The sequence below is a fragment of the Habropoda laboriosa genome, unplaced genomic scaffold, assembly GCF_001263275.1.
Source record: "Habropoda laboriosa isolate 0110345459 unplaced genomic scaffold, ASM126327v1 scaffold107, whole genome shotgun sequence".
NCBI lineage: Eukaryota > Metazoa > Arthropoda > Insecta > Hymenoptera > Apidae > Habropoda > Habropoda laboriosa.
The window spans coordinates 2,710,295-2,736,336 of record NW_017100249.1 but is presented as its reverse complement, the minus strand read 5'-3'; the positions used below and the strand labels follow the sequence as shown (position 1 = coordinate 2,736,336).

General features: G+C 45.3%; 1 protein-coding gene across 1 annotated transcript in view; it reads right to left on the bottom strand.

Annotated features, from left to right (window-relative positions):
* Window positions 1-25,613, bottom strand: part of LOC108572193 — a 28,188-nt gene extending 2,575 nt beyond the window's left edge. The window contains exon 1 of the mRNA XM_017934393.1: window positions 25,329-25,613. Within this exon, the coding sequence (XP_017789882.1) occupies window positions 25,329-25,613 (285 nt within the window). The remainder of the gene's footprint in view (window positions 1-25,328) is intronic.
* Window positions 25,614-26,042: the final 429 nt, after the last annotated feature.

The window sequence follows — 26,042 nt, the reverse complement described above, 5'->3', positions numbered from 1 at the left end:
GGAATACGTAATTGACATAAATATTTACCACCGTCGCGAAATATCCCTGCCGTGTCCACGGTTGCTGATTTTTCCGTCGATAAATATTTTATGAGGCCGCTAATCAAACGAGGGACGGAATCAGCCGTACCCGCTACCACCGCCCGTGCTTTGCTTAAAAGGGGGAAAAAAAAGTGCCAGGAGATATCGAAGCTTCGACGAAAGCCTTCGGAATCGTTTAAGGATACACTCTCCCCCTTCCGTTACCCCAGGAGCGTTCGTAAAAATTTCAAGCAACCCTCCCCGACGGCCTAACATATTCGACTCATGAATTCTTAACGAGCTGCTGCCACGGAGAGCAGAGAAAGCACCGCGACTTGTCTTCCCCTACCACACTTTACTGCTACCCAGCTTCCCTTATAAACGAATTCCCGGAACGAGCTTGAGGAAAGGGAGAGGGAGCAAAAAGAGAGACAAAAAAGAAGAGAGAGAGAGAGAGAGGGGGGGAGAAAGGAAGACGAGGGGACAAGAGTCTCCGTGTAGACACGACATTAACCTTCGTTACGCGTGTTTGAATTTCGCTACGAGCAAGAGGCAACGAGGAAGAGGAGAGTTTCTAAAAGGGGAGAGAACGATACCGGCTGATCACCGTCTCTCCCGTTTCGAGCAGGAAAGGAGAGAGCGGCGTAAAACTAATTGCGGCCGACAGTGCTCCTTCTCTGCGTTTCCAAGCCCCTCTCGCGCCATCGTCTTCATCCCTCCTGTCCCGCCTCTCAACCGACCGCCCTTAATAGCGTGCGGTTATTACAGAGGAACGACAGGCGGCGCGATTATACGCACCCCTTTCGCCGGTTCTATCTCCCTATCAAACCACCTTCCTTCCTAATTTTCACCTATTTGCCTCGCCTCCGCGTACTCTCCCCTCGTCTTACCCCGCAGCTTCCTAAAGAGGGACTTTGTTGTTTAACCCCTGCGTGCGCTCCATTCGCGAATTTGTCACCGTTCGGTTAATTTCGGTCAAGCTGAGCAATATTTTTATAGTTTTCGTGAAATTTTCAGCCAAGTAATTCTGACGTTAGGGATTCCCTTCACGGGAATGTGCGTTGCTAGCACTTGCCGCTAACCTCGTTTGCATTCTTTTATTTGAAGGCACAGAGAATCTAATTTTCGCTTTTTTCAAGTCAAATTAGTACAACAGAGATTGGAAGCTTTTAAACTTAGCCAAAGTCGAGCTTTCTCGGAGCAGTAGAAGAGTAAGTGTTCAATTGAAATTACACGTGAGTTAAATATCGAAGACTCAATTAGCATATGTTCAGAAATAACTTACTCTTCGAGTGAAATTCAACCTTCCTTAAGTTTGAGCTTTCAATTAAGTCCAGAAATGATCGCCGTTCGAATACTCCAGCCAATCTACCATCGGTTCTATGCTGCACCTCGAGGAACGCGTACGGTTGCGTAGGTGAACACCGGCGAACTCATAAATGATCGTGGTTAAAAAAAATGACAAAGTCGTTTAGACGGGTTGGCAGAGTTTCGCAGATTGCATTAAAATACATCGGGCACTCTAAGATATTGCGGCGTTAAATTTGACAGAAGCTAGCTGCACGCCTGTTCGCATGAATCACCGTGGCGCAATCATTTTAGCGATGAAGCGAGCGCGCTGCGTGCTCCTTTTGTCCCGCACGATGCTCCACCGACGTGTTTTCCCCGTCGTCGTGAAAATAATATTCCGCGGAATCTTTCACGGGAAATTCCTGCACGCCGCATTGAGGACACAGTGAGCCATTGTGAGGTCGTAACACCTGCATCCAAATTGATACGAACTTTCTAATAATCTCCCGTGAAGTTTCAACGATAATATTCCTCTTTATTCTCGCTGTCTGATACAACAATATTTTCACTGAATCCTTAAACTGCGATAAGTAGAGGGAGAGAGAGAGAGAGAGGGGGGGGGGGGGCATCAGAGTTGGGAATAAGTAAGAGGGACTGCTGTTAGAATCGAATAACACCGAAGGCAAGTTTCTTCAACTTCTAAATTAAAATACGTCGTCTTACTGATCCTTCTCTCGCCAATGAGAAGAGTATTTCACCCTCCGCCGGGTCGGCGTATAGAGGACATCTAGTTAAAATTTGTTCGAATTCGTTAAGCAAGGCTTAAACTTCGGTGATGCTGGTTAGTTAGTAATTGCACAGTTCCAAAGACGCATCGTCGAGTATAAGTTTCTCCTATCTCTTTCCCACCGGTTTCGCCTTCTTTTTCCGCCATTCACGCCGGAATTCGCCGGGGAGGATCCACTTTCGGGGGGGAACGTTCGCCAAATTACCTCCACGATTATCCGCGAAATTAACTTCAACATTCTGACACGCGTTCCGTGGCTAATTATTTTTCGTCCAAACTTACGGTATTCGAAGTCGACCGCGGATAAACAAACTTCCGCGTTTCATCCGGGTCTCGACGGGATCCGCAGAATGCATTCTTCATCGTTGAATTGCTACCAAACTCCTGTTTAATTATCGCTCGAACCACTGAATTGACGGATACGTTAATTAGCCCGAAATGAACGGAGTAAGTGATAGTAAGTGTGAAAGTTGATAGTTGGATGCATCTCGAAATTCGAAGCTTCGTTTAGCTACGTAAACCATTTCGGAAAAATGAGTTAAAACTTGTTCTTTCTTTTGTCATAAAGTGTATTAAAATGTAAAGACTTTTATTTGCAGTTAGGCAGAATTGTCAGATAGATCTTCACAAAATTTCAAGAGAAAGTAAAAAAGTTCGGTGAATTACGTCGAAAATATAAAGTTGAAATGTACGTTCCATCAACATGTTCAAGAAGCTTGTCGCCGTAGAAAAGTGGCATCATAAATGACTGCTGCAACCCATGTGGCGCCAACAATCCATAAGGATATTTGGTATTTATAGGGGACCGTACTTTGCGGAAGTCGAAACGTGGTAGTTCGTAAAATTCCGAAGTTCTACCGCACTTTCTGAGTAGTCGGTGACTTGGACAAGTTACCACGGTAACATATCATAATCCATATGGCGCCGTGTTTTTAGACAACTGCTTCCACAAGGAAACAATGTGGAACAACGTCGATACAATATTCGTCCCTTTTCCTTGCTTCCACAAAAATATTCTTCCCTCACAGTCCTCGCATACTATTCTTCCTTAAAAAGAGAAACCTAATAATCCTGAAATTTCCAAATTCCATCATTCCCTCTCCTCAATTTTCCCCCAGCAACTTTTCTCAACCCTATTATCCATAGATTACTTTTCCTTCTGTTCTTTTAAACATCTTTCCTCCCCAGTTTCCGGCATAATACCGTGTCCCAGAAAGTTCCACGTGTACCTTAATTCGTTACATCTGCAAAATTGGAGAAAGAACGAGTATACGAAAGAGGAAAGCCAGATTTCCGCGCGCAGCCTTTCCTCATCAACACAAATGACCGTCTTACACAACCAGATCTCTAAAATCTGGCCGTGATTTTACCCAACGGCAGCAGAGCAGCAGAGTCGCGACGATATTTGCGGGACGGAAGCCTGAGGTTTCATTTGGTCGAAACAGTCCTCGCGACGCCAACAAGTACGACGAGCAGGATATGAGATTGTAGTGCCAACTGTGCACACCTCTAACAAGGTTCACCTCGAGCCGATAGATACTAACGTTGCCTGTGTCGCGACTGCGTGTTTCAAGCATAGCGTTTCGACGAGCCCCCTGCCACGGCGTTATGGCATTAGAGCGAAGGGGCTGCTAACGGATATAATCGCGCAGATAACGCGTTTAGCCGTTACAGACGGGGAGCGTTTAATTGGCCAAATTGATATCGTGTTCCGTCAGAGAACGAACCGCCTTTCGATTAAATATCCTCGTTGCTGTTCACTCGGGGGAGCCCGGACCCTTTTCCTTCTCGTCCTCGAATACTTCAAACGTTTGTCATCGACCGGAGGAATTTCTGTTGAGTAATATTCTGTAGTTTTTCGATAAATGAAATTCCAACGAGTTCTGTGTAATTATTTTCCTGTCTTCCTCGTGGTTTTTAAGTGTGATATTGAGTTAGTATTTACGACTGTAGAGAAAGTATCGCTAAAACTGATCTTCGACTAATTTCTACTTACTCAGAAGTTTGGATAACTTGGAAAAAAAAAATAAACGATTCATAAATAAAGACACTACGAGAAACACGATGTGTTTAGAGAAATTGTTGGTTAAAAATGAATTTTTTCTTCTTTTCGAACTGCTCTTTATAGTTCTCCTAATTTACATACTTTAATTGATTTCGCGAGTCTGAGATTGATCCGAATAATCCAGGGGCCCGTGGTCGCTTTATAACGACTACGCGATCTCGTATAATCGCCAGGGTTTACACAGCGTGTTTCCTCGAAACGCGGGACTCGCACGAAGTGTTGTCGGAGCCGGTTGAATTATACGCGAGTTCGTTAAGAAACTAATCCCAACGCCCGTTGATCGCTACATTATTCCGTGCAGTTAGCGGAATGAGCAACTTTCTTCAGATTGTTTAAAGGGGGGTCGCGATTTCGCATCCATCAACGTCCCAACCGATTTTCCGCGGGGGAGGGGAATACAAACGAAAGCGAATTGTGTATCGCTCGCGTGTCGTACGACAATTCTTTCGTCGCGACTAGCTAACGATTGAACAATTACTGCCGCTAACGGAAACGTCGCTACGTACACCACGCCGGGACAGTAATTAGAAATAAATTGTCGTTACAGTCGATTCCCCCGTTCCACTGCGCTGCTTGCCCGCTTTTGTCCGTGCTTAAAAAGCATCCTGTCGCTGCCGGCCAATGCCGTCGTTCGATTCACGCGACAATTTCAGCCGGTAAACAGGACGAAACACGCGACTATGTCACGCGAATGAAAATAAAACGCCTGTTCGCGGGGAGTGGAACGCGAACGGGACAAGAAACATGCAGTGGAAAGGGAGAGAGAGAGAAAAAGAAAGGAGCAATAGGGTTCACGCGAAAAGCAACGTGTATAAAAATTGAAATTGATACATTCGGACGCGATGGTCATTGTAGTTTGCAGCGTGAAATATCCCCGCCGACCTCGATAGAATCCAATAATATGCAATTTCAAGTTTGAAAGTAACTCCGTGTCGGTGGCCCGGAATCGATACGATACAGGACGTCCAGGGTCGAGAACTTCTCGTTTTGTTCCGTGACAAAAGGTGGAAAAAAAGATGGGGAAAAAAAATTGGTAAAGGAAGGAGCGAGGGAGGGGAGGGAGGAAGAAAAGTGCGGGAGAGAAGAAAAGAACTGGCAAGCAGCGAAGGTGTTCCGAACAGATGAAACCAATAACAAGTTCGATAATCAATTTTTATCCCCGCCTGTTTTGTAACTTCGTTATGCGTCCGCATCGCGGAACTTCGAGCTCGATACATGTCGCGAACGCCGCTTTCCAACCATTTCGCCTCTTCTTCCTTCTTTTTTTATTTTTTCTCTACATTGGAAATTACGTCGCTGCTACGCTCTCTTTTTCACTACTTTCCCGGATATTCTCTTTTCCCCCGCGATACTTTCGAACGTTACTTTGGAAAATGTTCGATCGTTTAAGGGCGAACTGCGGAAAGGGCGGGGTAAAAGTTTTCGCGATTTCAACGGACAAAATCGACGAAACGAAATGGTTTGTCGAGGATAAACGAGGACGAACAAACAGTGGTTTTACTGGTACGTTTAACAGATTGATAGGGAACACACGATGCAGCCGAATATATTGCTCGCGCCTGGGTGAAAGATGCACAACCGGGATGCAACGGCTGATTTCGGGGGGAATATCGGGTATTCCGAATGCGCGACTTCTTTCGCCCGACATATGCTCCAACGACGATGATAACGACAACGTCCGTGCTTTTGGCCGCGTGCCTGAATTCCTTCCGTGGAGATTCTCGGGTAAACGAAATGCGCACGGCAATAAATGAATGCGAATCGATGGAATTCTCGGTTGCAGAATAAAAGGACGAATAACTCGTGCATTTTCGGATAGACTTGGTTTATCTGATTGGAACCGCGGGACGTTGTGACGTGAATCAATGAAATTTAAATGAAATTTCAACGATGGGGAAACCCGGCGGAGAATAGTTTCGAGTTTTTAACGCTTGATTATCTTCCCAAAGTGAGGAGAGTTCCAGAAATGTGAAAACGGTATTTTGCAACGTTCAACGGAGTAAAAATGGGTAAGTGTGTATTTTCCCCGGCTGGCCTGAAAAACTTCATCCCTTCGATGCTGCTTGAAGAAATATTGGCAAAAACCTTTTTTCCCCAAATATCCCATGGTTTATTTACCGAAATTTTCATGGAGCCACGTACGCTACGTGCTTGTATGGGACGAGCGGAGGCAAACATTTGGCGGAAAGTCGCTCGAAAGTGAATTACCAAAAGGAAAACTGGATAAAACCGACCTAGGAGAAGCGGCCGAGATATTTCATAAAAGTGCAGGCTGTTTGTTGAATAATACAGTCGCAAAAATACATATATGCGGTATCTTTAAATATGGGCAGAAATTTCGTCGGACTGATTTAAATGGATCCGCTGGAAGCTCGTTAAATTAGAAAATACGCAAACCCCCGAAACGAACGAGCTTTTACGTTAACAGACTTAAAAGTAATTACCAGCATCGTTACAAATAATTTTAGCAAAAATAGACACATTTTTCCTACAATTTTTATTTAACAACTGGCCAAAATCGTATTAAAAGTGGTAAAACTTTGCATTGCTACATCTTCGAAAGTATTGAGAATTTTTGCATGTTACTCACATCGTTGGAAGCGGAGAATCTTCCCCTTTAAGACAGTTTTTGTTTCATCGCGATATCTCTTCCGGTTCCGGAGATATCGTCGTGGGAAGAGGAAGGTAATTTTTAAGATTTTTCTATCTCTTTCCTTGTCGCACACTCGGACCTCGCAGTCGCACTCTTACGCTAGCCTGTCCTTAGCTCCGCCCTATTGGAGTGGTCAGTGACAGACGTTCAGTAGGTCAGTTTTTTTACTGCTACTACTAGCAGTGACGTAATCCAGTAAAAAATGTAGGTCACACCGTTAGCGCACACATCAATAGCCATTGAGTAATCCTCATATCCTAATGCTACAATTTTGAAACGCGTATATCTCGGGAACGGCTTGAGATATCGGGATGAAATAAAGTGCATTGTAAAGGGTACACTTCCCTCTACGTACCGAGCGTACTTTTAGTAAAAATTCTCCAATACTTTTGGCTGTATTTTACGCTAAAGTCAACTTTCCATAGTTGCATATCGAAGGGAATTGTGTTAATTTTAACAACCTAGGCAACTAAAAGGATTTAATCGAGAAATTGTCGTAATTTTTCTCTCGATACGTAAACGGGAAGATGCAATTTTCTTCGAGCTAATCGTAGAAACAGAACCGGGAATAAATACACACATTGTATCGTCTAATTTTATCCCGGTGAATATATAATTTATGCATTACCACCGGAGTACGTTTCAGCCCGGAACTGCTATAATTTGAAATAAACGTGGCAGAATTCCACAAGTGTCAGTTTCATTCGGGTTACTTAGAAATTATTACATAATTCACTTCCTTTGCTCAGCATTTTATAACGTTAATTACCTCGAGCGTTCTTTTGATGTCGTTTGTGAAAAAGATAAACGATCTCGAAGCCAATTAACATAAAACACTGAAATAAAACAGCAAGAGGGAATCTCGCGTTGCAATTTATCAATTATCCAACAAACTATCAGGGACGTGATTTAAATTCGCTACTCTCTTAAACTACCATCCTCAGTCCTTCTCATTTACACTCAAACGTCTCTCCCCCGGTTATAACGCGTATATACATATACACATATATATATATATATATACGCGCGCAGTAATTCTCGTTTTACGGAAACACACCCACCTATACACATAGAACAGAGGACTACCACGGGGTTGGTCGCATCGACGTCGCACAATCGCTGACGTAGAATCGATGGAAGCAATTTATATGCTACACCCCTAAAGGGGCCGCGCGCGCAAAGGGTTGCATCGTGTCTTTTGATCGAGCAAAGCCGATCGAACCATCGAGCCGGTCAGTCGAACCGGTATATTGGGCTGCTCGTGCCTCCCGTAACACGGGAATATTGCTTCCGTGAGGAAGCTAGAAAACCGCCCCGAGATAAGAACGCGCTAATGAATTCCGTGCCGCCAATACGCGGCCGCGCTTCATGCATATTTTAATATTAATTTCACGTCCCGACTTCCAGCCTCGTTGGCTTTTCGCTTCCTCTCTCTCCTTCTCTCTCTCTGGGAATCGTTTGGTAGTGTGTATGTGGCACTACTATCGATACAGAGGCGGTGAGAGCGAGAGAGAGAGTATGAGGAAGAGAGAGAAGGAGACAGAGAGGAAGCAGTAGCGTAACCTTTCAGGCAACGTTACCACGCCACGTTGCGACCGCACAAAGGGCCACACAACACGATGTCCTTTTCCCGAGGAACGCTGATCAAAGCAAGGAACGGGACGTCGAGAGAGAGAGGGTTGGGAAGAGGAGGTGGGGAGGAACGTGGAACGATATCGAGGCACGAGACACACCGAGCGTAATACGGAAATTTCGCTTCCGGCCAGAGGCGTGCGTGGAACGCGCGACGCCGCGGCAAAAAGAAACGCGTCCGTCGTTGGCAAAAGGCAAGCCCGGGGATTGGTTGTGCACTGGAATTGTCATCAGGGGATTCGCCCCGTGGCGCTAAAATATTTCCACCGGCTGATTTCTGCCCCGACCACGTTCTATTCTGACCGCGTTCACTTCTCTTTTGCTTCACCCACTCTTACACGCCCTGGTAGGCCCTTCCCCTCTTTATAACCGGTCGCCTACGTTATTGCTCTGGCCTCTGTCTCCTCTTCCTTCATCCGGGCACCGAACCCCCTTTCCGTAGCGCGTTATCAACCACTCGTGAACCACTGACGCGGCGATTTCTGAGCTCCCGTCGACGACGCCTTTCCACGAGCCAAGGAACGTGCACGCGCGTGTATAGGGTTGAACCGGGGGTGACGTTCTTCGGGTATTTCGTTATCAGCCGCGGTCGGTATGTACGGGATATTGAAATTCTAATTTTAGGCTGGAATTACGGACGGTGGAATTCGTACGTGGTAAATTCGTACGATGCTCATCGAGACGATAATCGACGATAAATTTTGGGAATATCGAGGTTACAAATTGCTCATTAATGTTTATTTTAATCCTTGTGTCGATAACCGGGTACGCTTTTGCACATTTTCTCAATTATTATACTTTATCTTCTCGATAAATGATTTTAATATCCGGCAAGATCGTTTTCCCATCCGTGCCTGCTTCGAGTTTAGAATTTTCTTATTAGAAAGCTACCAAAATTGAACGATAAAGCAGACAATTGTGGTTATTGACGTAAAAGTTAACAGCAGCCTAAAATGTCTAGAATAGGTGCCTTCGCGAGTTCGCGAACGTGCTCTATATATTTCTAAATTATTCAACGCTTCGCTCAAATCACCTGTATAAACGATGCTCCTCCATCTGCACCAGACAACGCGGTAATTATACCATCAGCACACGGTTCCAGTCCAATTCAACCGCTGTTCCCGCGGCTAATCATTTTCTACGCCTCGAATCAAACTTCCCGATGAAAGTTCCCAGTCGATCCATTGTGTACACCGTTCCAACTTTCGTGTCCACGAACCGACGACGACTACGAGGCGAGTTAATTAATTATCGCGTTCATAACGTCGCCAGTCGATCGGGATCAGCGATGCGTGTCGAGGATGCGAATTCGCGGCGACGGCCGATTTTGTGGGTCCTCGACACGAGCCTCGAATCGAACCGCGACATCATCCCGCGTTCGCGTAATTACAGTTCGTTCAACTAGTTTCACCGGCGATCGGTCGTTCGACGACTCACGCACGGAGAACACGCGTGAAATTCATTTCCAATTGAACGACGAGTCTCGAGCCGCTGTATCAGAACTTTTTTCTCACCTCCCTCCCCGACCCGCCCCGCTCCGTCCAGCAATCACGGCGAATTTAAGTGTTTTCAGAAAAGCAGAACGTAACGATCGTTCGAGTGAACGATTTTTCCAGCCGGAGTATTTAAGCTCGACAAACTTTCGAATTGCCACTTTTCTCCGTGAATTAACGAGAAGCGAAGCATGGAATTGGCGGAAAACGAGAGAGAGAGAGAGAGAGAGAGAGAGAAAGAGAGGTTGAACGAGGAGACTGTAAAAGAATGTTGTATATCAGAACACGTTAATTAACGAACTGGAGATCATTCAGTGGTCTGTCAGTGCGGTTTGTTCGTGGCAGAGTGCTTGCTGCTACCTACTCGTTTTAAATTCATTTCGACGAGCACCTCTTTGCGTAGCGAGTTCACTGCCTCCGCGGAATACCATGTATTTAATGTCCGACAGAAAGTTGAGCGTTGTCGTGGCGTCAGCTGCGTTGCTTACGGAACGCTAGGGGGGTGGGAACAGATTGCCAGCTTAATTAACACCCCTACCGAAACTACGAAATCACGAATTATGCAAGAAGCACCTAGAGAGGATGAAGACTTCGGTAGGGTAGAGAGAGAGAGAGAGAGTGCTTATTTTTCCTTCTTCCAGGGAGTTTCTTATTACATCGTTCCGGCTGCTTTCATCAAGAATTTAAAGTTTCATTCTGTGAACACTGGCTGCCACGGAGACCTCTTGTGATACGCCAGAACCGCACAGTACACCGGATGTATATGTTAAAAAATAAATAAACCGCTGATGAAACATCAACGTAAGTGGAGAATGTTCCGCGATATTATTCATCAAAGAGTGAGCGAGGAGGAAGGTTCGCCGCGAGGAAATCTAGTTACGCGATGTGCTGATTTAATATTTATATCGCGCAACTTTTCTCCTCCTAAGGCGAATAAAGTTGTGGCGTTTCTTTCTCTCTCTTTCTCTTTCGATTGTACATCGTTCCTAGAGAGAATTCATTAGACTCTCCACGATGGACAATACAGTATACGCACAAACTTTTAATTAACCATATTCATATATTTGCCAGGATAAAAAGACCGTTTCGTGTATTTTTCCAACGATGTTACTTTTACAGCGAAATTCGTTATTTCGTACGATAGACCGTAACGTGAAATTAGTTAAAAAATTTAACCGGTCGAATGTTCAGAAATTCGGATAATTCTAATATTCAAACATGTCTACCATTCCAAGTTACACGGCCTTACGTCGAACAATTTCGCACATTCCACGAAATCATTCCGCATTCCCTTTAACCATCCCCTAAGATCCACAGAATTTCAAATACCCCTGAAATCACGATCACTTTGGGAAACAAGCGGCAGGCTGAAATACAAATCCGAAATTCATAATCCAGAACAATTTCAAGCATCCAATCTCGTTGCAGCCACTACGGGAGAGCCGAGATCGAGGCCAAAAAGAATCTCAAAGCAGGCTCTTTAAAACGCCCGGCCTGGTCCACGTGGCAGGCTGCACGGCTGGCGCATCGTCCTAGCTTCCTCTTTCCCATCGGTTGCGCACACCCTTTACCCTGCATCAGCCGTTCTCTGCCTCTATTTTGCAATACGTGCACGCTGCTTCACGTCAGCACTTGCACCCTGCCGGATGCAAGAACCCTCTCTCTGCCGCCCCTGTCCCTTTCTCACCCGTTGCAACCTGCCCCTTTTACTCTCTCTCTCTCTCTCTCTCTCTGGTTTCACTTCCATACGGTCGACCTCGATGCAGCTGCAGTCACGGGCGCCGCTGCAGCTGCTGCCAGATCCTACGTAGATCGGTTCGATGCTGGCTGCTGCTGGCACCGATGCTGTTACCGGGCTCGTTTCGAACTCTCGTCAGGCGAAAACGAAATTGTCCGCCGCTCTCGTCTCGTCGTTTTATCGCCTATGGACGGCTGAGCAGCGACGAGCTGCCACCACGTTCGACGAGAGCGTATTTTTACGGGAATATCGATGGATCCTCGCAGCCACCACGGCCGAATCGGATGTCTAAACGTGATGTTTAGCTATTGCCTCGAAGGCGTGAACGATTAACGATCCGTCGCCGTTTCAGGCTTCCTCGGCAATTTGCGGCGGTTTGTTCTTTTTTCTGGCGAGTCTTTGAGAGAGTGTTTGTGGTAACGTTTACCGCGGGGGATGGGTTTATTTGTGGTTGACTTTGGGTTCTTGGAATGCTTCGATGGATTCTGTGGGAATATTCTGGTGTGAATGAGTGTTGTTAAGGTTTATTTACAATTGACTTGATTATTCAATTTTCGTTGAGTTAATTTCGCGAGGAATGTTGCGGAATCACTCCCGAATGAATGCGAAATTGAGCGTTGTTATATTGTGGGTTTTCTGATAGCTTCATAGCCATCGTGAAATCGTTTTTTTCTACTTTTCATAACGTACGAACAATTTTCAAGTTTCGCACTCCGCCAAAATTATCGTAGAATTAATAACGGCAGATATTATTCGTTATTTCGTATTTTAAATTGTCCATTAATTTATTGAAAATGATTCAATTAAATCCATACGAATGTAAATTGGTGTCTTGACGTAATTGCGAGGACGTGTTGATTGTGTTCTCTGTTAATATGTGTATTCCAATTAAATTATTTCAATGAATATTTCCAGGTTTAATTTCAAATATTCCTACAACAGTATAAATAGATAAATTGTGCATCGACACTAACGATCACGTTCCCAACGTCGTCGTTCCTTCCTCTGTCTGCAATTTTTACCAGTCGTCATCTCGATGAACCATCTCCGCGCGTTAGAGCGTTCTAACCCCGTCGCGATACAAATTCCCTGTGTCGGGATGTAATTTTAATGGGACGAAAACATAAACGCAGCGCGATTAGCGAGCGCCGCCAGGCTGCGCCTGAAACGTCTGACGAGGGAATTAATTTCGCGTGTGATTTTATTATTTAAGGAAGCTGCGCAACGACGCAGCCCCGTGAAACAAAGTCATTTTTCCCCCTTACCGTTGCATCTCGGGTGAGAAAAATATCGGCTCACCTGGAATTTCAACTTAACGAAACACGACTAACCACCGGTACAACCCAAAAATTCCACGGTCTATTCAAGAACGAGCATAAAACCACCGACAGATTATCAGGTTGGATTGTAAATTTCCTAGATCAATTCTCCACGATCATAGTTCCTGCACCCTCCGAATACTTACGTAATTACGGCAGTTCCAAGTTTTACTACTCTTTGGATTTCTCCTGTGCGGCCATTTCAGGTTTATACTTCCATTACAAAACTATCGCGAGGAAACTGGAAAACTATCGTAATTACCTGGTTGTACGTATAGTTGAAACAGTTACTGTTATATCATACAGGATCTCGCTGGAATAATCTAGCCTGCGATAATGAAAGTCTTTCTCACAATCTACCGCGATCTTTTAATTTTCTCGATCGAAAAAAAAGAAAAAAAGGAAAAAGTCATACTGGTTAATGAAACGAGATTTCCACCCACTCCTTGGATTCTCTGAAACAATCCCTTGCCGTGTAATCGCCGTAACCCATTAAAGACCGTGTTCAACCGACGTAATAAACACAGGTTACACCGAAACATTACGCTTAACGAATATCTACACCGTCTAATTACCAGCTGCGTAACCTTAGCATTAGTCTGGCTGCATTACGCGGTTATGGCGGACCAAGATCGGCGGGGAATGCGGAAAGTGGACGTGTAAAAAGAGATTCTAATACTGGGATTCCGGGATCTAATCGAGTTCAAGGCCATTTAGCCACAGCATACTCCGACAGTTTCCTCGAGGATCTTGGTCAATGGTGTAGCATGGTTTTCGGGAATGCCTCCAGCGGCCCGTGAGGATAATGGAGTTCTCAAGTTCCCGTAAACGGAGGACAAAACCGTCTCTCCCTTTCCTATCAAGCCCCCTCCTCTTCGCGCTCCTCTCGAGAACTTGGGTAATGGTGTCGTTTCAAAGCTACGATATCGATAAGAACGGTTTATAACGAGTATCGACGAGGCCGGGCTAATTAACCGGCACACTTTACGCGGGTCTAATAGCACCCACCCACATCTTCCTCCCTTCCTGGATCGACGAGGAACTACGTTTCTTTGAACCGGTGTGTTACGTGTGACTAACTAAACTGGGGCTGCTCTGATGTTGGCGAAAATATATGTGGAATTTAATTACTCGGTGGGACGTTCGACGTGGAGTGTGATGTAAGTGATTACGGTAGGCGTTTAGCGGAACTCGTTGCGGGATGATAACGACTGCGAGGAGAATTTTGCAATAGTTGAAAGACTCGTGCAACGCTAATTCTGTCTAAAATTCTCTTTTTTTTTTTAATTTTTTACTTTCAAAATAATTTAGTAAAATTCGCGAAGCAAAGATAAGGACTGTGAGGGAATTTAACGACTGGAAAAGTGGCCCTCATGGCTGTGAGGCGACTTTTACAACACTTGGACGACATGCAACACTAATTTTATCTGAAGAAGAAATTCTTTTCTTCAAATTTTTTATTTGGCTAATTTATGATAGTTTTTATTTATCCTGGTCCAGACTATATAGGGACAGATTAGCAATATGTATAATTTATTAAAACTTCTTGCCTGTAACAATTACTTCTTTAAATACAACAAATTTGAGTCACCGGTAGAAAGACTTTTCATTGGACGAAATTCGAAAAGTACCTCGGTTTTCATACATCTCCTGGGAAACTTCTCTGCCCATAAAGGAGCCTGTCTTCGAATCTAATGTTCCAAGTCTCGCCACCGTTCCGCGGAACGAATCACAGGGCTTTAATTAAGAATGCATCGCGAATACGCGTTTAATAATTCACCGCGAATGGGGTAATTCTATTTGGTACATTTGTCTTGCGCGCGTCGACGATGAATTCCGGCGAATTTCGAGGAAACAACCGGCGGAGGAGGAAGGGGGGAAACAAAAGGAGCCCTGGCACGACAGCTTTCATTGAGGTCTCGCCGGTGCGTCCGCGCGCAGCAGCGAGCACGCGCTGATAGCACACGCGCGGAACCCCGAGGCTTCCCTTACCTCGTTCTCTCCTGCGTATTTGCAGAAACTGTAATGGAGGCCAGAATATTTCATAACTAGCGCCGGTGAATTGCGGTAATGGGTTCGCACAATCTCGCTATTTTACTATCAGTGTAATCAATTTTAATCTCGCCAAACTTCCTCGATAGTTCCTCCTTCTTCCTCTTTTTTTCTTCTCTTTTCTTCGCTCTCCTTCTGCTTCTTGTTCGCGTTAAAAGCGCCAGCGCCCCGTAACTTCTTGATGAACGCCCGGAAATTATTCTAAGCTAAGGAGATTTGCGACGAAAACAATGAATTTTAGATCGAACATCCTGAATGAATATTCCTCAACTTCGCCGGGGATAAAAAGAATATTCCACGGTGAGATTCTTTTCTCGACACGATCCACCGTCGAGAGACGCGGTGTTAACTTCACGGCAGCGAAATTCGTTTCTCCGATGGACTAACTCGGCGAAGAAGGAAAAATTTCGCGGCAGGGATTCTCTGCAACACCGTCTGTCGGTCGCCTGCAAAACGATATTCGATTCCGGGGACAGCGTTAGCTCGCGCCTACGCCCGGTTTAAGGTCGAGGGATCCGCGATTGTCTCGGGGAATATCGAGCAGTTGCCCTATCGCACGAACCACCACCACCAGTAGCAGCAGCCCCCCCGCGCGATCGTAACAGCTGCTGTATTCTGGATCAGCGAATAAAAAGGCGGCGTGTGCACGGTGTAACATCGACGAACCAGCTAGGAGGAGAGTGTAAAGAATGGAGGAGCGTCGGTAAACAGGGAATAGGAAGAATAAGAAACGTCAGAGACGGGTTGGAAAGAAAGGAACCAGGGCGAGAGAGGATGAGGAGAACCGTGGAGAGAGAGAGAGAGGCCTCGACGTTGAGAAAACATCGATGCTGCATTTACGTAGGGAATATTCTTGGGCAACCGTGTATCTCTAGGAAGCGTATGCAGTCAGACCAAGGGTTGCAGGAGGGAAGAACGGAGGAAGATGGGACACAAGGGTGGTAGGAGGGATACGATACCGGTCTACTACGGCAGCTTGCTGGCAGCTATATCAGGTTACGCTCTAGCGCCCATCCACCGCCCATCCACCACCCATTCGACCCATCCGACGAACCTAACTCCTTGTGCCACCCTCCACTCACTCTTTCACCAGCTTTCCCTCCCTCTCTGTCTCTCTCCCTCTTCCTTCTCTATCTATCTTTTCTCTCTGTTCGTTCTCTAGGTCTCTCTCGTTTTCTATTTGCGCATCTTCCACCAACCTCCTACTCCTGCGCTCCTCTCTTTGCTTGCTCCGCCACCTTTTATGTCACCAGGGCCTCGACATTATCGCGGAACACTGCACGCTACTAACGTCCTTCAGTATAGGATCGTTCAGCGTTATGGCTGATACAGGGGGCAGGCAGGCAGGCACGCCGCATGGTGGATTTTGATTTCGATTCGATGCGTGATGAATGGGCATGTTGTGACGGTGCAACGGGTCGATTTGTTGAAATGGAGATTGCGTTTTCACGGATTTCCAAAGGTTTTTCCACGTTGGATTTATTCCGAGAGATTGTCTGATCTGCGAGGACCTATTCTACTTGAGATTTTCTGGAGGGAACTGCTCTCGGTCTGGGAAGGTGCTATTTTACCAGAGATTTTTGCTGAAGTTTCTCCGTTGTCTGATCTACGAGGTCGTATTCTACTTGAGGGTTTTGTATAAGTTTCTGCGTTCACGAGATTTATGCAATGCCTTCGTTTCTTTATTCAAAGATACGATCAATTTTTCCCAAGAATTATACTTCTTTCTTTGAAATAAAGTTCAAATATTCCTCATAATTTTCCACGTTTTACCCCAACTTTCCTTCTTTTCTCTCGGTTTAAATTACACCAACTTCAAATTGTATCCATTGAGAGGAACAGCGTTCCCCTCTATTAGCCCCAAAAGGGACACGGGGATCGGAGCCGCAGATGGATCAATCCACGTCGATAAAATCATCGATCGACCTTCCGAGGAAACTTTCATCGTATCCCTTCGACCTAGAAAACCTCTTTCATCATCCCCGGAACGAGAATTCACGGGTATCCGTCGCGGTTCAACTTCCCAATTGGTCTCCTTTGATTTCTTCGCGCAACGAGTTATTACCGGGCGGCGGCTTTGATAAAGCGGCCAAACTTTCTTCCCCTCTATACCCCCACTACACCCGACTGATAATCCGAAACCGCGGGGAAAAGCCACGTGGCGTCGAATGTCATCCCAAGTCTCCGCGAACAAATTGACATCTGTGGACTGGACTTTTTCGTCTCTAGCAACAGAAGGATCTTTCGAACGATCAGCAGCTGTCACGGATCCCGTGCTTTACCGTTCGACCGTCTTTTCCTTCCCTCTTTTTTTCTCTCCCCTCTCTCTCTCTCTCCTCTCTCTCTCTCTACCTTTCCGTGCTTCCCTTTCACAGACTCGTTTCCGGCACGGTAATCACGGAAACGGGATTTGAAATTCGAGTTCCCACTAATGGCCGGTGACACCCGCCCACGGGTCGCACGGTAATCGGATCGACGTGGCTCGTTCGAGAGCGTTTCTTCTCCATTTGCATTCGTTTTTCTAGCGTCGAGGCAGGAGCGTCGCAAACGAGCCATCGTCATGTCGGCTCCTCGATACCCGTGACAGGAAACGAAACAAGGTCGCTTGAATCCTTTTGCACGGTTCAACGTGATTCTCTTTGCCGCTCGACTGTCCCAATTTTCCATGCCTCTGCCTCTCTATCGTTCCTTCGGACCAATTAGACCCTCGCGAAATTTTGTTTAATCCACTTGTTGTGATTGCTTGTTAGCCTGCTTCGCAGAGTGAAACGTCTAATTTAGCGTTACTTAAGGATGAAATTGCTCCTTTAGATTCTTCTCCTATTCTTTGGAAGCATTATTCTCTATTATGTCGTGTAGTTGTATTTCCTTTAGGTTTAATTTACCGTGTTATTACTAGCTCTAACAGTGATTTGATAAGGAGAAATCGGTGGTAATTGTTCGATGTGATTTTAATAACGGAAAGATGTGCAAATGGTTAGTAGAGTTTTGGTAGACGGTAATTTTCATAGGTAGTACATTTTGCAAATAATTCCGGAACATCGAAGCGATGAGGCTGAAGTGCACCGGACCTCTATGGAGCTTATACACCGTTTGTACTCAAACAGGCGTGGGTCAGGTCTGATTGCTTGCATAAAATGTATGTACACTATTACTGATTTGTACCATGTCCAAACGCAAGTTCGTGTCTTGTTTGAATGTCAATTTGTAACTAGTTCAACTATTGATTCGTGTCTCACCAGCGCCGGGGACGCATCTCGTCCAATTGCAACTTCGTTTCTGACAGTGCCTTGTATCTACTTTGACAATCGCATTTTATCGGCAAATGTAAAACATGCGGAAACATGTAAATAACGAAATCACATCTCTTTCAATTTTGCGCTCGATTAAAGCAGAACACGAACTCAGAAAAGGAAGAATGGAAATTTTGCAACGTGAATCTTTCAAGAAGTATAAATTTACAAACATGTAAATAACAAATTTACATCTATTTTCAGTTTTACACTCATTTAAAAGTGGACACGAACCCATAAAAAGAGGAATGTAAATTCTGTAACTTACACCTTTCAAGAATTAAACTCGTTCCATTTAACTCCTTCAATTTTTCACATAGGTACCCGTTCCCACAAACATTTCATTAAACTAGTTAACGTTACAACTGTTGATCACTTGAAATCTCTATCCGCAGGGCGAGTCAGATCCTATTTCTTCTTGTTCCGTTTGACTAACCTCAAGCATCGCGATCGAACGCCACTGCCTCAGGGTAAATTAATGCATTAATTAATTACAAGGTGCAGAGACAAATCTGATGCGACGAGCAGTCGGGGATCATATTCCTGACACGACTGACGGACATCTCACACAGCTGTCCCAGGGTTACCTCGAAATTGTGCTGGCCTGTGTGAATCTGCCCGCGGATCGGGTGATTTCTAGTTGATTCGCGTGCTATGCCCGACAGCATGGATGCTACCTGTCTTCTCTAACGAGTCGTGCGAGCTCACGTCCACACGCGCCAACACACAGTTTCGCCATCCGTGTAATTGATCATTACGGTCTTAAACGACGAGGGAGAGACGACTTTTCGCTGGTCGACGAGCATTCACCAGAGTGACGTCTATTGGAACCTGTATGTTATTCCTCGGAGATTTTATTTTCGTCCATTTCCAATAATTCAAGCTCCTCTGAATAAATATTAATTCTTTGCGGACGACGGTTGATATGAATACAGTATACTGATGTACAATACGTAACTAGGTCGCCAATTTCTTCTTCTTTTTCCTTTAAATTAAATATTATATCGAAAATATGCGAATTTATCGATTGTGCTCGAAGGGTTACGTATTGAAAATTGACCAAACAATTCGTGGGATTTAAAGTATTTAGATCTTATTGTATTACTGGGTCGGAAATAATAGCGTGAAGATTGCTAAGTGTGTTTTCTCTCTTTCTCTCTCTTTTTTTTCAGTGAAATTAGGTCGAGAGTGTTCATCGAGAACCGTAGAGGAAGCTTTCATCAGCGGCAGAAGTGGACGACAAGAAAATAAAATAAAGGACCTCACTTGAACGGGGCAATCACGTCTCACCAAACAAATAAAGACAGTGATGGATATATCCACTCGATCCATCGTATGAAAACCCTACTCCCACGGATATATCCACTCTCGCCGCTTAAAGGGTTAATTCAAGTACCCTTCGGGGAGAATTTCCTTCGTGACCAAGTGTCGTTCAACGACGAAACACAAACGTAAATTGCAGAGAAGAAAGTAACGATTGTCGGACCTAGGGATACGAGGGCTTCGTACTTTTCTTTCCCGTTCCAAGCTCGAAACTTGGAAAGTGCGTTTACCAGTTTCACATACGGAACACGAGATTTCGAAGAACAGTCTTCAAGATAAGAGAAACGAACTGTAAAGGTGAAAAGATTAAGGGTAGAAAGTGTCACGTTACCGTAGAATGCCCAGCAATAACTCGACAAGATTAGCGCGAACCTTGAGTTATCGCTAAAATACTCAACTTTTCAACACTCAAGTAATCACTCCAGGAATAATTCAGGAACGATTCGAAATCCGACTTAATTCAACAAGAATCTATATAAACTATAGTAAAATGAGAAACAAGGACATCCTGCTTAAACGACCAACCCCAAAAAATAAACTAGACAAACGAAAACTGACTTCCACTATCCCAATATCTGAAAACAAAAATAAGTAGACACGTCCTCAAAAAAAAAAAAATATATATATATCGTACGTACTATTAAATTGACGCTTCGCTTCTGCCCAATTCCCACGAAGAATTAACCAATCAACCTACCAATAGACCAGCTTTTCCACCAATCTAACCGTCCAAACTTTCAACGCAACGCTTGCGAAAAAGCCGTCGGTTTTCCTCGTATCGTTTGATCGCGATTCACCCATAGTGTTTCCGAATCGCGTTGCAAATTTCTCGCTCGAACAGGTCCAATTAAAAAAATATATACACCTGGTTAGGAGAGTGAGACGAGGGTAGACAATGTGCGGCGGCAGTGAGGGACGAACGAGATTTTATTTCGAGGCTCGAATTCCTGGAAATTATTGCCATCTAGCCACCGTGACCGGCATTTTCCAAAACACCCTGACATCGAAACGTGTGTGCGTGTGTGCAGAGCGTGGAACGGTGACTGAACGCGTTCTCCACGCATGATGAGGAACGAACGGAATCATAAATGTCCGCTCTCTGCTCCGTGTGACACGGTTGCGGGAACGCAAGCGAGTCATGACATTGCGAGAAGGTATCTATAGGGCCTGGCGAGCTGGGGAATGAAAAGGGAGGGTTGGGTTCAGCCGCCGGAGAAATTTATGCCGTCCCCGTGATGGGATTTGACGGCGTAGACGTGGATTTTCAACGTCGAATCGCCAGCAGAAACTCGCACGGCCAACCTCGAACCATCCTGCCCCATTCTTTCATTGCCGTCCCATTTTTCTAGTGTTTCCCTATTTCTCCGTTTGATCGCGTAATCGCGGGCTATTTTCGCGTCTCCCGAGCGATCCGTTCAATCTTTCACGGTGTTATTTAGCCTCTCGTTTTCATACCTTTCCCGGTGCGATTCTCGCGTCACCGATAAAACCGTCCCTTTTATATTCACTACACTTCTTCTTCCAGATAAAAACGTTTGAAGCAAAAAAAGCGGGAAAAATTCTGGAATTTACAGCGATCCATCTTGTTCATTAGAAGATACGAAAAGAGAACAAAAACTCTATTTCACGTTGTAAAGGCTGATGTCAAAGAAGTTTTCATAATCTCTCAGTTGTATCGTTTCATCCGCTAACGTATTAAGTTCCAAGCATTCGCGGGTGGTTATATTCCTTCTCCTTTTTCTTTCGTCAGACATGGACACACACTTACCCTGAAATAGCCGGCGGTGCAGGTGTGTGTGTATATGGTCAGTGGCTAGGAGAGAGATCGTCCTACTTTACGTTTCACGCTCCATCTGGGCCAGTGTCCCGTATCTCGGCTCGTCTAACCGAATATACGTGCACATGTGTCCATCAGCCGTGCACAGAGATAGCGTTAACAAGCTTTATACAAGCAATGGCCCAGAGACCGATCTGCTTGCTAACATCAAAGAGACTCGGTCGTGTTTCCTGCATCAGGTCGCAGGGTCCATCGGCTTCGAGTGCACGTCGCGGAGATTCAAGGAACAGGTATACGCCGTGAGTGTGACGAACGCGAGGAAGGGTTACGTAGGCTGACGGTACAAGAGAGAGAGAGAGTGAGTGAGAGTGAGGTTGAAACTTACTTTATAGCCCAGGGGCTAAGTTGAATGGAGAAATGGTACGGAGAATACTCCTTTCTGGGGTTCGACTCGATAACGCGTTGTGGAAAGGTTTCTGCCCCGGGGGCGATGTTTCTGACCGCCAATCAGTCGGTTGGCCTCGATGATCACGTGACCGACTTCGTGCCACGTCAGTGAAAATCGCTACCAATCCTGCGGACTATTCAAAGGGAGGGAACTTTCCCAAGTTGTGGTTATTGCGACCGATCGATCCAACAGCGTGTATATAACACTGTGTATAGCAACGTTTCCACGAGGAGAGAGAGTGAGAGAGAGTGAGGTGAAACGTTGCCTCTGGCCTGCAACACACACTCGACCGCCACCAGCTCTGCTAACCTTCCGCTCTCTTATCCTCACCCTACCGAATTCTCCCGCTTTCGAACGTATCTATCTCTCTTTGCCTGAAGGGACAATGGGAAGGCAGGCGTTCCCCGGGAAATATCAGAGGATAGGAGGAGAGGCGCAGGTACTAGTAGCATCGGTGTGCTGCTGTGCTTCTCTCTTGCTAGTCGACTCGATGTAGCCACGCCAGCCATTGGCCAGCGGTGAGAGAGCACTTCCTGTTAGCCTCGACCCTCGTCCGCAACCAGCCGCAGGCCGCAAGCCTCGGCTCCTGCGAGCCGTAACCTCTAACCTCACGCTGTTCGGCCTGACCTCCTGCCGACAGCGTAATTGTTTAGAAACCCCTTGATCTGTAATTTCAGCGCCCGGCCTCCTCTCTACACGAAACATCGTTAACACGGCTCTCTCGCTCCGTTTCGCTCCTATCCTCTCCCTCCCAACCTTTCCTTCTACTACATAAGCCAGACTATTTCGTTGTCTCTCTTCGACTAACACGTTTCCCCTTCTACGTCCTTCTTCCTTTACTTTCTCATCTCTCTCTCTCTCTCTCACTGTTCTTCAACGGTTGGTACGTGCTAGTCGATATCTCGCGCATGCACGTCGTATCTCGTGAGGTTGGACAACTAGCAGGTGGAAAGTTCGAGCCAGGCCGAAAAACCAACGAGTCGTCATGCGAAAGGTCGAGCTTAATCGCGTGCCCTGTGTGTTACAGTCGATGAAGTTCTGTTTGAACGTGTTAGGATATTGCGAAGGGATGGTTCGAGTGTTATTTCGCTAGGTTGCGGCAAACTGTTCGGGGATTTGATCTGAATCTTTGTTTTTCTTATGTGGGTAGTCCGGTCCGTGGTGTAGTTTTGTTGTTTCAGTCCCATGGGAGAACGGTATCGCGGTGTGTTATTTATGGAAAGTGTGATATTCGTAAGTTCTTGTCTGGTTTACGGTGTTGTGCTTTATCGAACACATAAAGGGTTATCGTGGATCCCTTGGCGGAAGAAGCTTCAACAACAATTCCCCAAATTGCAACCTGCTTTTTCGGCTGTCCTTTCTCCTTATTTATATTAATTATTTAACAACGGAAGTTGGATTTATTCGGAGAGACTGTCTCCCCAACGAGGACGTATTCTACTCAAGATTCGCGTAAAAACAGTTCGATCTAGGTGGCGCTGTTTTACCAGAGATTTTTCGCGAAGCTTCCGCGCTGTCTGACCAGCGAGGTCCTATTCTACTTGAGGGTTTTGTAGAAATTTCTGTGCCGAGGAGATTTATACACACACGCCGCCGCTCATAAATATTTACCCGTCTACTTTTCCTTCTTTATTCAGAAAATGCGATGCATTTTTCAAAGGAATTATATCTTTTTCAAAATGAAACAAGTTAAACTTTCGACTTCTCCGCAAACACTTCAGAACAGCTTAACGATATTATCCGTGTTCAACGGAGTGGTTGAGCGTGCCGAATGCAGATCGAAAATTGCAATTCGTTGTATGAATATTTATAGAAGAAATACACGCGGACAATGAAGTAGCAAATTTAAACAAGTGGCTCTTATTGTAGCCTATTTTTCGGAACGAAAGAGCCGCGCTTGCTTTGAAGCTCTCGAACGTACGGCAAATCAAAGAAAAATTCGTTTAGTAACCGTGAATTCCTTCTTTCTTTTTTCTCCATCTATTCCATTCCTCAAAAAGAAATAATAGTCCAACGCTGTTTTTTCTTTGTCGCACGACAAAAAGGGTTTTTCAGTCTAGTACAAGGATTTACGAGGGGCAGATTATTGAAGGCCATTTCGAATCTCTTTTGTACGCGGGTCCACGCGTTTCCTCCTCCCCCTCACCGCGACCATACTTTCAAATTTCTCCGGTGCCTGCACGCGCAACTTTTTCTCGTTTACGAGCATCCATGTAACCGTACGCGCCTAATTCGCCTCATCAGTATGTATAACGTTGCCTCGTAACAAAGGGATTTAAAACGGCCTTCAATTACCCTACTCGCGTAGGTTCCGTACGCGTTTGAAGGTCCTCTATTATAGAAGAAGAAAAGGGAGGTAAAAAAAAAACGGAGAGTTTACCATTTCATTTAGAAGAAAAGGGGAAGATTGCCCTGTCTCTTTGAGATTCTTATTGCCGCAAAAATCACCCCCTTCTATTTCACATAATGCTTTTCATCTTCTTAAAAGGACAGAGAAGAGAGAGAGAGAGAGAGAGAAAAGAAAGGAGAGATTAAAGCGACGCTGGGGCTTGTTTGATCCAGTTTTACGGACAAATTTAACACGAGGACGGAGGCTCTGGTATAAAAAAGAGGCAGTCGAAGCTATTTTTCACTTGGGCGAAAATCTGCCAGCGTTCGAAAATTTTTCGGCACCCTTATCGAGGCAGAAAGCGGCGAAATAATCCACGGAATATCACAAGAGCGTCCGCAAATATTCATCGGGGTCATACATAAGATATGAAAGCGTGGCTCGTAAATATTTGAATAGAATTAATTACGCAAGCACGGTTCCGAGTGGGAATTATTGAAACAGTAAAAACAGCTCTAACTGGCAGATAAGGTTAGATGAAATAAATATTTGCGCTGAAATACCCTTATTTTTTCGTTTATTTTTCGGTGCTTGAAAATATACTTCCGAATTTGTCGCAGAGATAACATTATGCGCAAAAGTTCGTTCGTATTTTTTCAAACCGACCACTTGGCGAAAAAAAAAACGGAAATACGTTGCATTCCTTGTTAAAATAAATATATTTCTAAGGTTATCCAACGCTTTTCTCATTTTTCAGCCGAAGCTTACTTATTCATCGAAGCTACGAAGCTAGTATTTGCGTTTACCGAAACAACAGAAACTCCAATGAAATAATATCAATATTACAGTACAAACGAAGTATGAATTTTTAATTAAAAAATTGCCCCACTTTCGGTCGTCGTGAATTAAAAAATACTACAAGCACTGTCGAATAAAAGCTTCGCATCGAGAACGTCAGCGTTTAAATCCCCGCTGCTTCGGTCCCCCTAAAAATCTAATTTCCCAAGAATCCGAAAAGCTCGCTCTCGTCTACATACGAATAATCCGCATTCCCCGGGCGAAACCGACGTTTTCGATTAGCAAATTCACTCAGAGCACTGTTACTTACGATCTCCTCCAGCTTCGAGCAGCCTTTCCTCGCGGTGCAGGCCAGCGCGACGATCACGCCGCCGCCGAACATCAGCAGGAGGAACACCGCCAACTTCCATCCGTGATCCCTCTGCGGAATGAGCCTCTTGGCGCTGGCCAGCCTGGCAACCTCCGTCGTCGAGACGCCAAGACGAGACGCTCTCACCAGGATCGTCCTGAGCCGCCTGCTCGCTTTTTCACAGGCCATCTTCGTCGGATTGCTCCTCGAAGTCGACCTCGAAGACTTGACATGCACGTGATCCATTCTTCCCTCCAATTATTACTCAAACTGTACGCGTGGAAGAATATACGAAACACACTGGCACCTGCACATAACCGATCAGACGAAATGTACGTGTAGAAAAAGTGTCTCAACGAACACTTTCCTTCTTCCTCCTCGGAGAAATTGAATTGACAAGAATTTGACGGTAACGCGAAGTGCTTACGCACATATAGACAGTTCGTTCACGAAACACCGAAATACCATAACATCAACGAGCACGGTAAAACAGTCTCTATTCTCACTTGGTAGAGGTCTCTCGATCCAGAAGGGATCGCCGTTTCTCAGTAAGAAGCGATCGAGCAGCCTCTTTACGAGACTGTTTCCCTAGCAAAGTTCCCTTACGTAGAAAGGAGGGAGGGTTGAAACTGTTTGGCGAGATGGCGGCGATAGTTCTTCCCGGAAGCGGCCCTC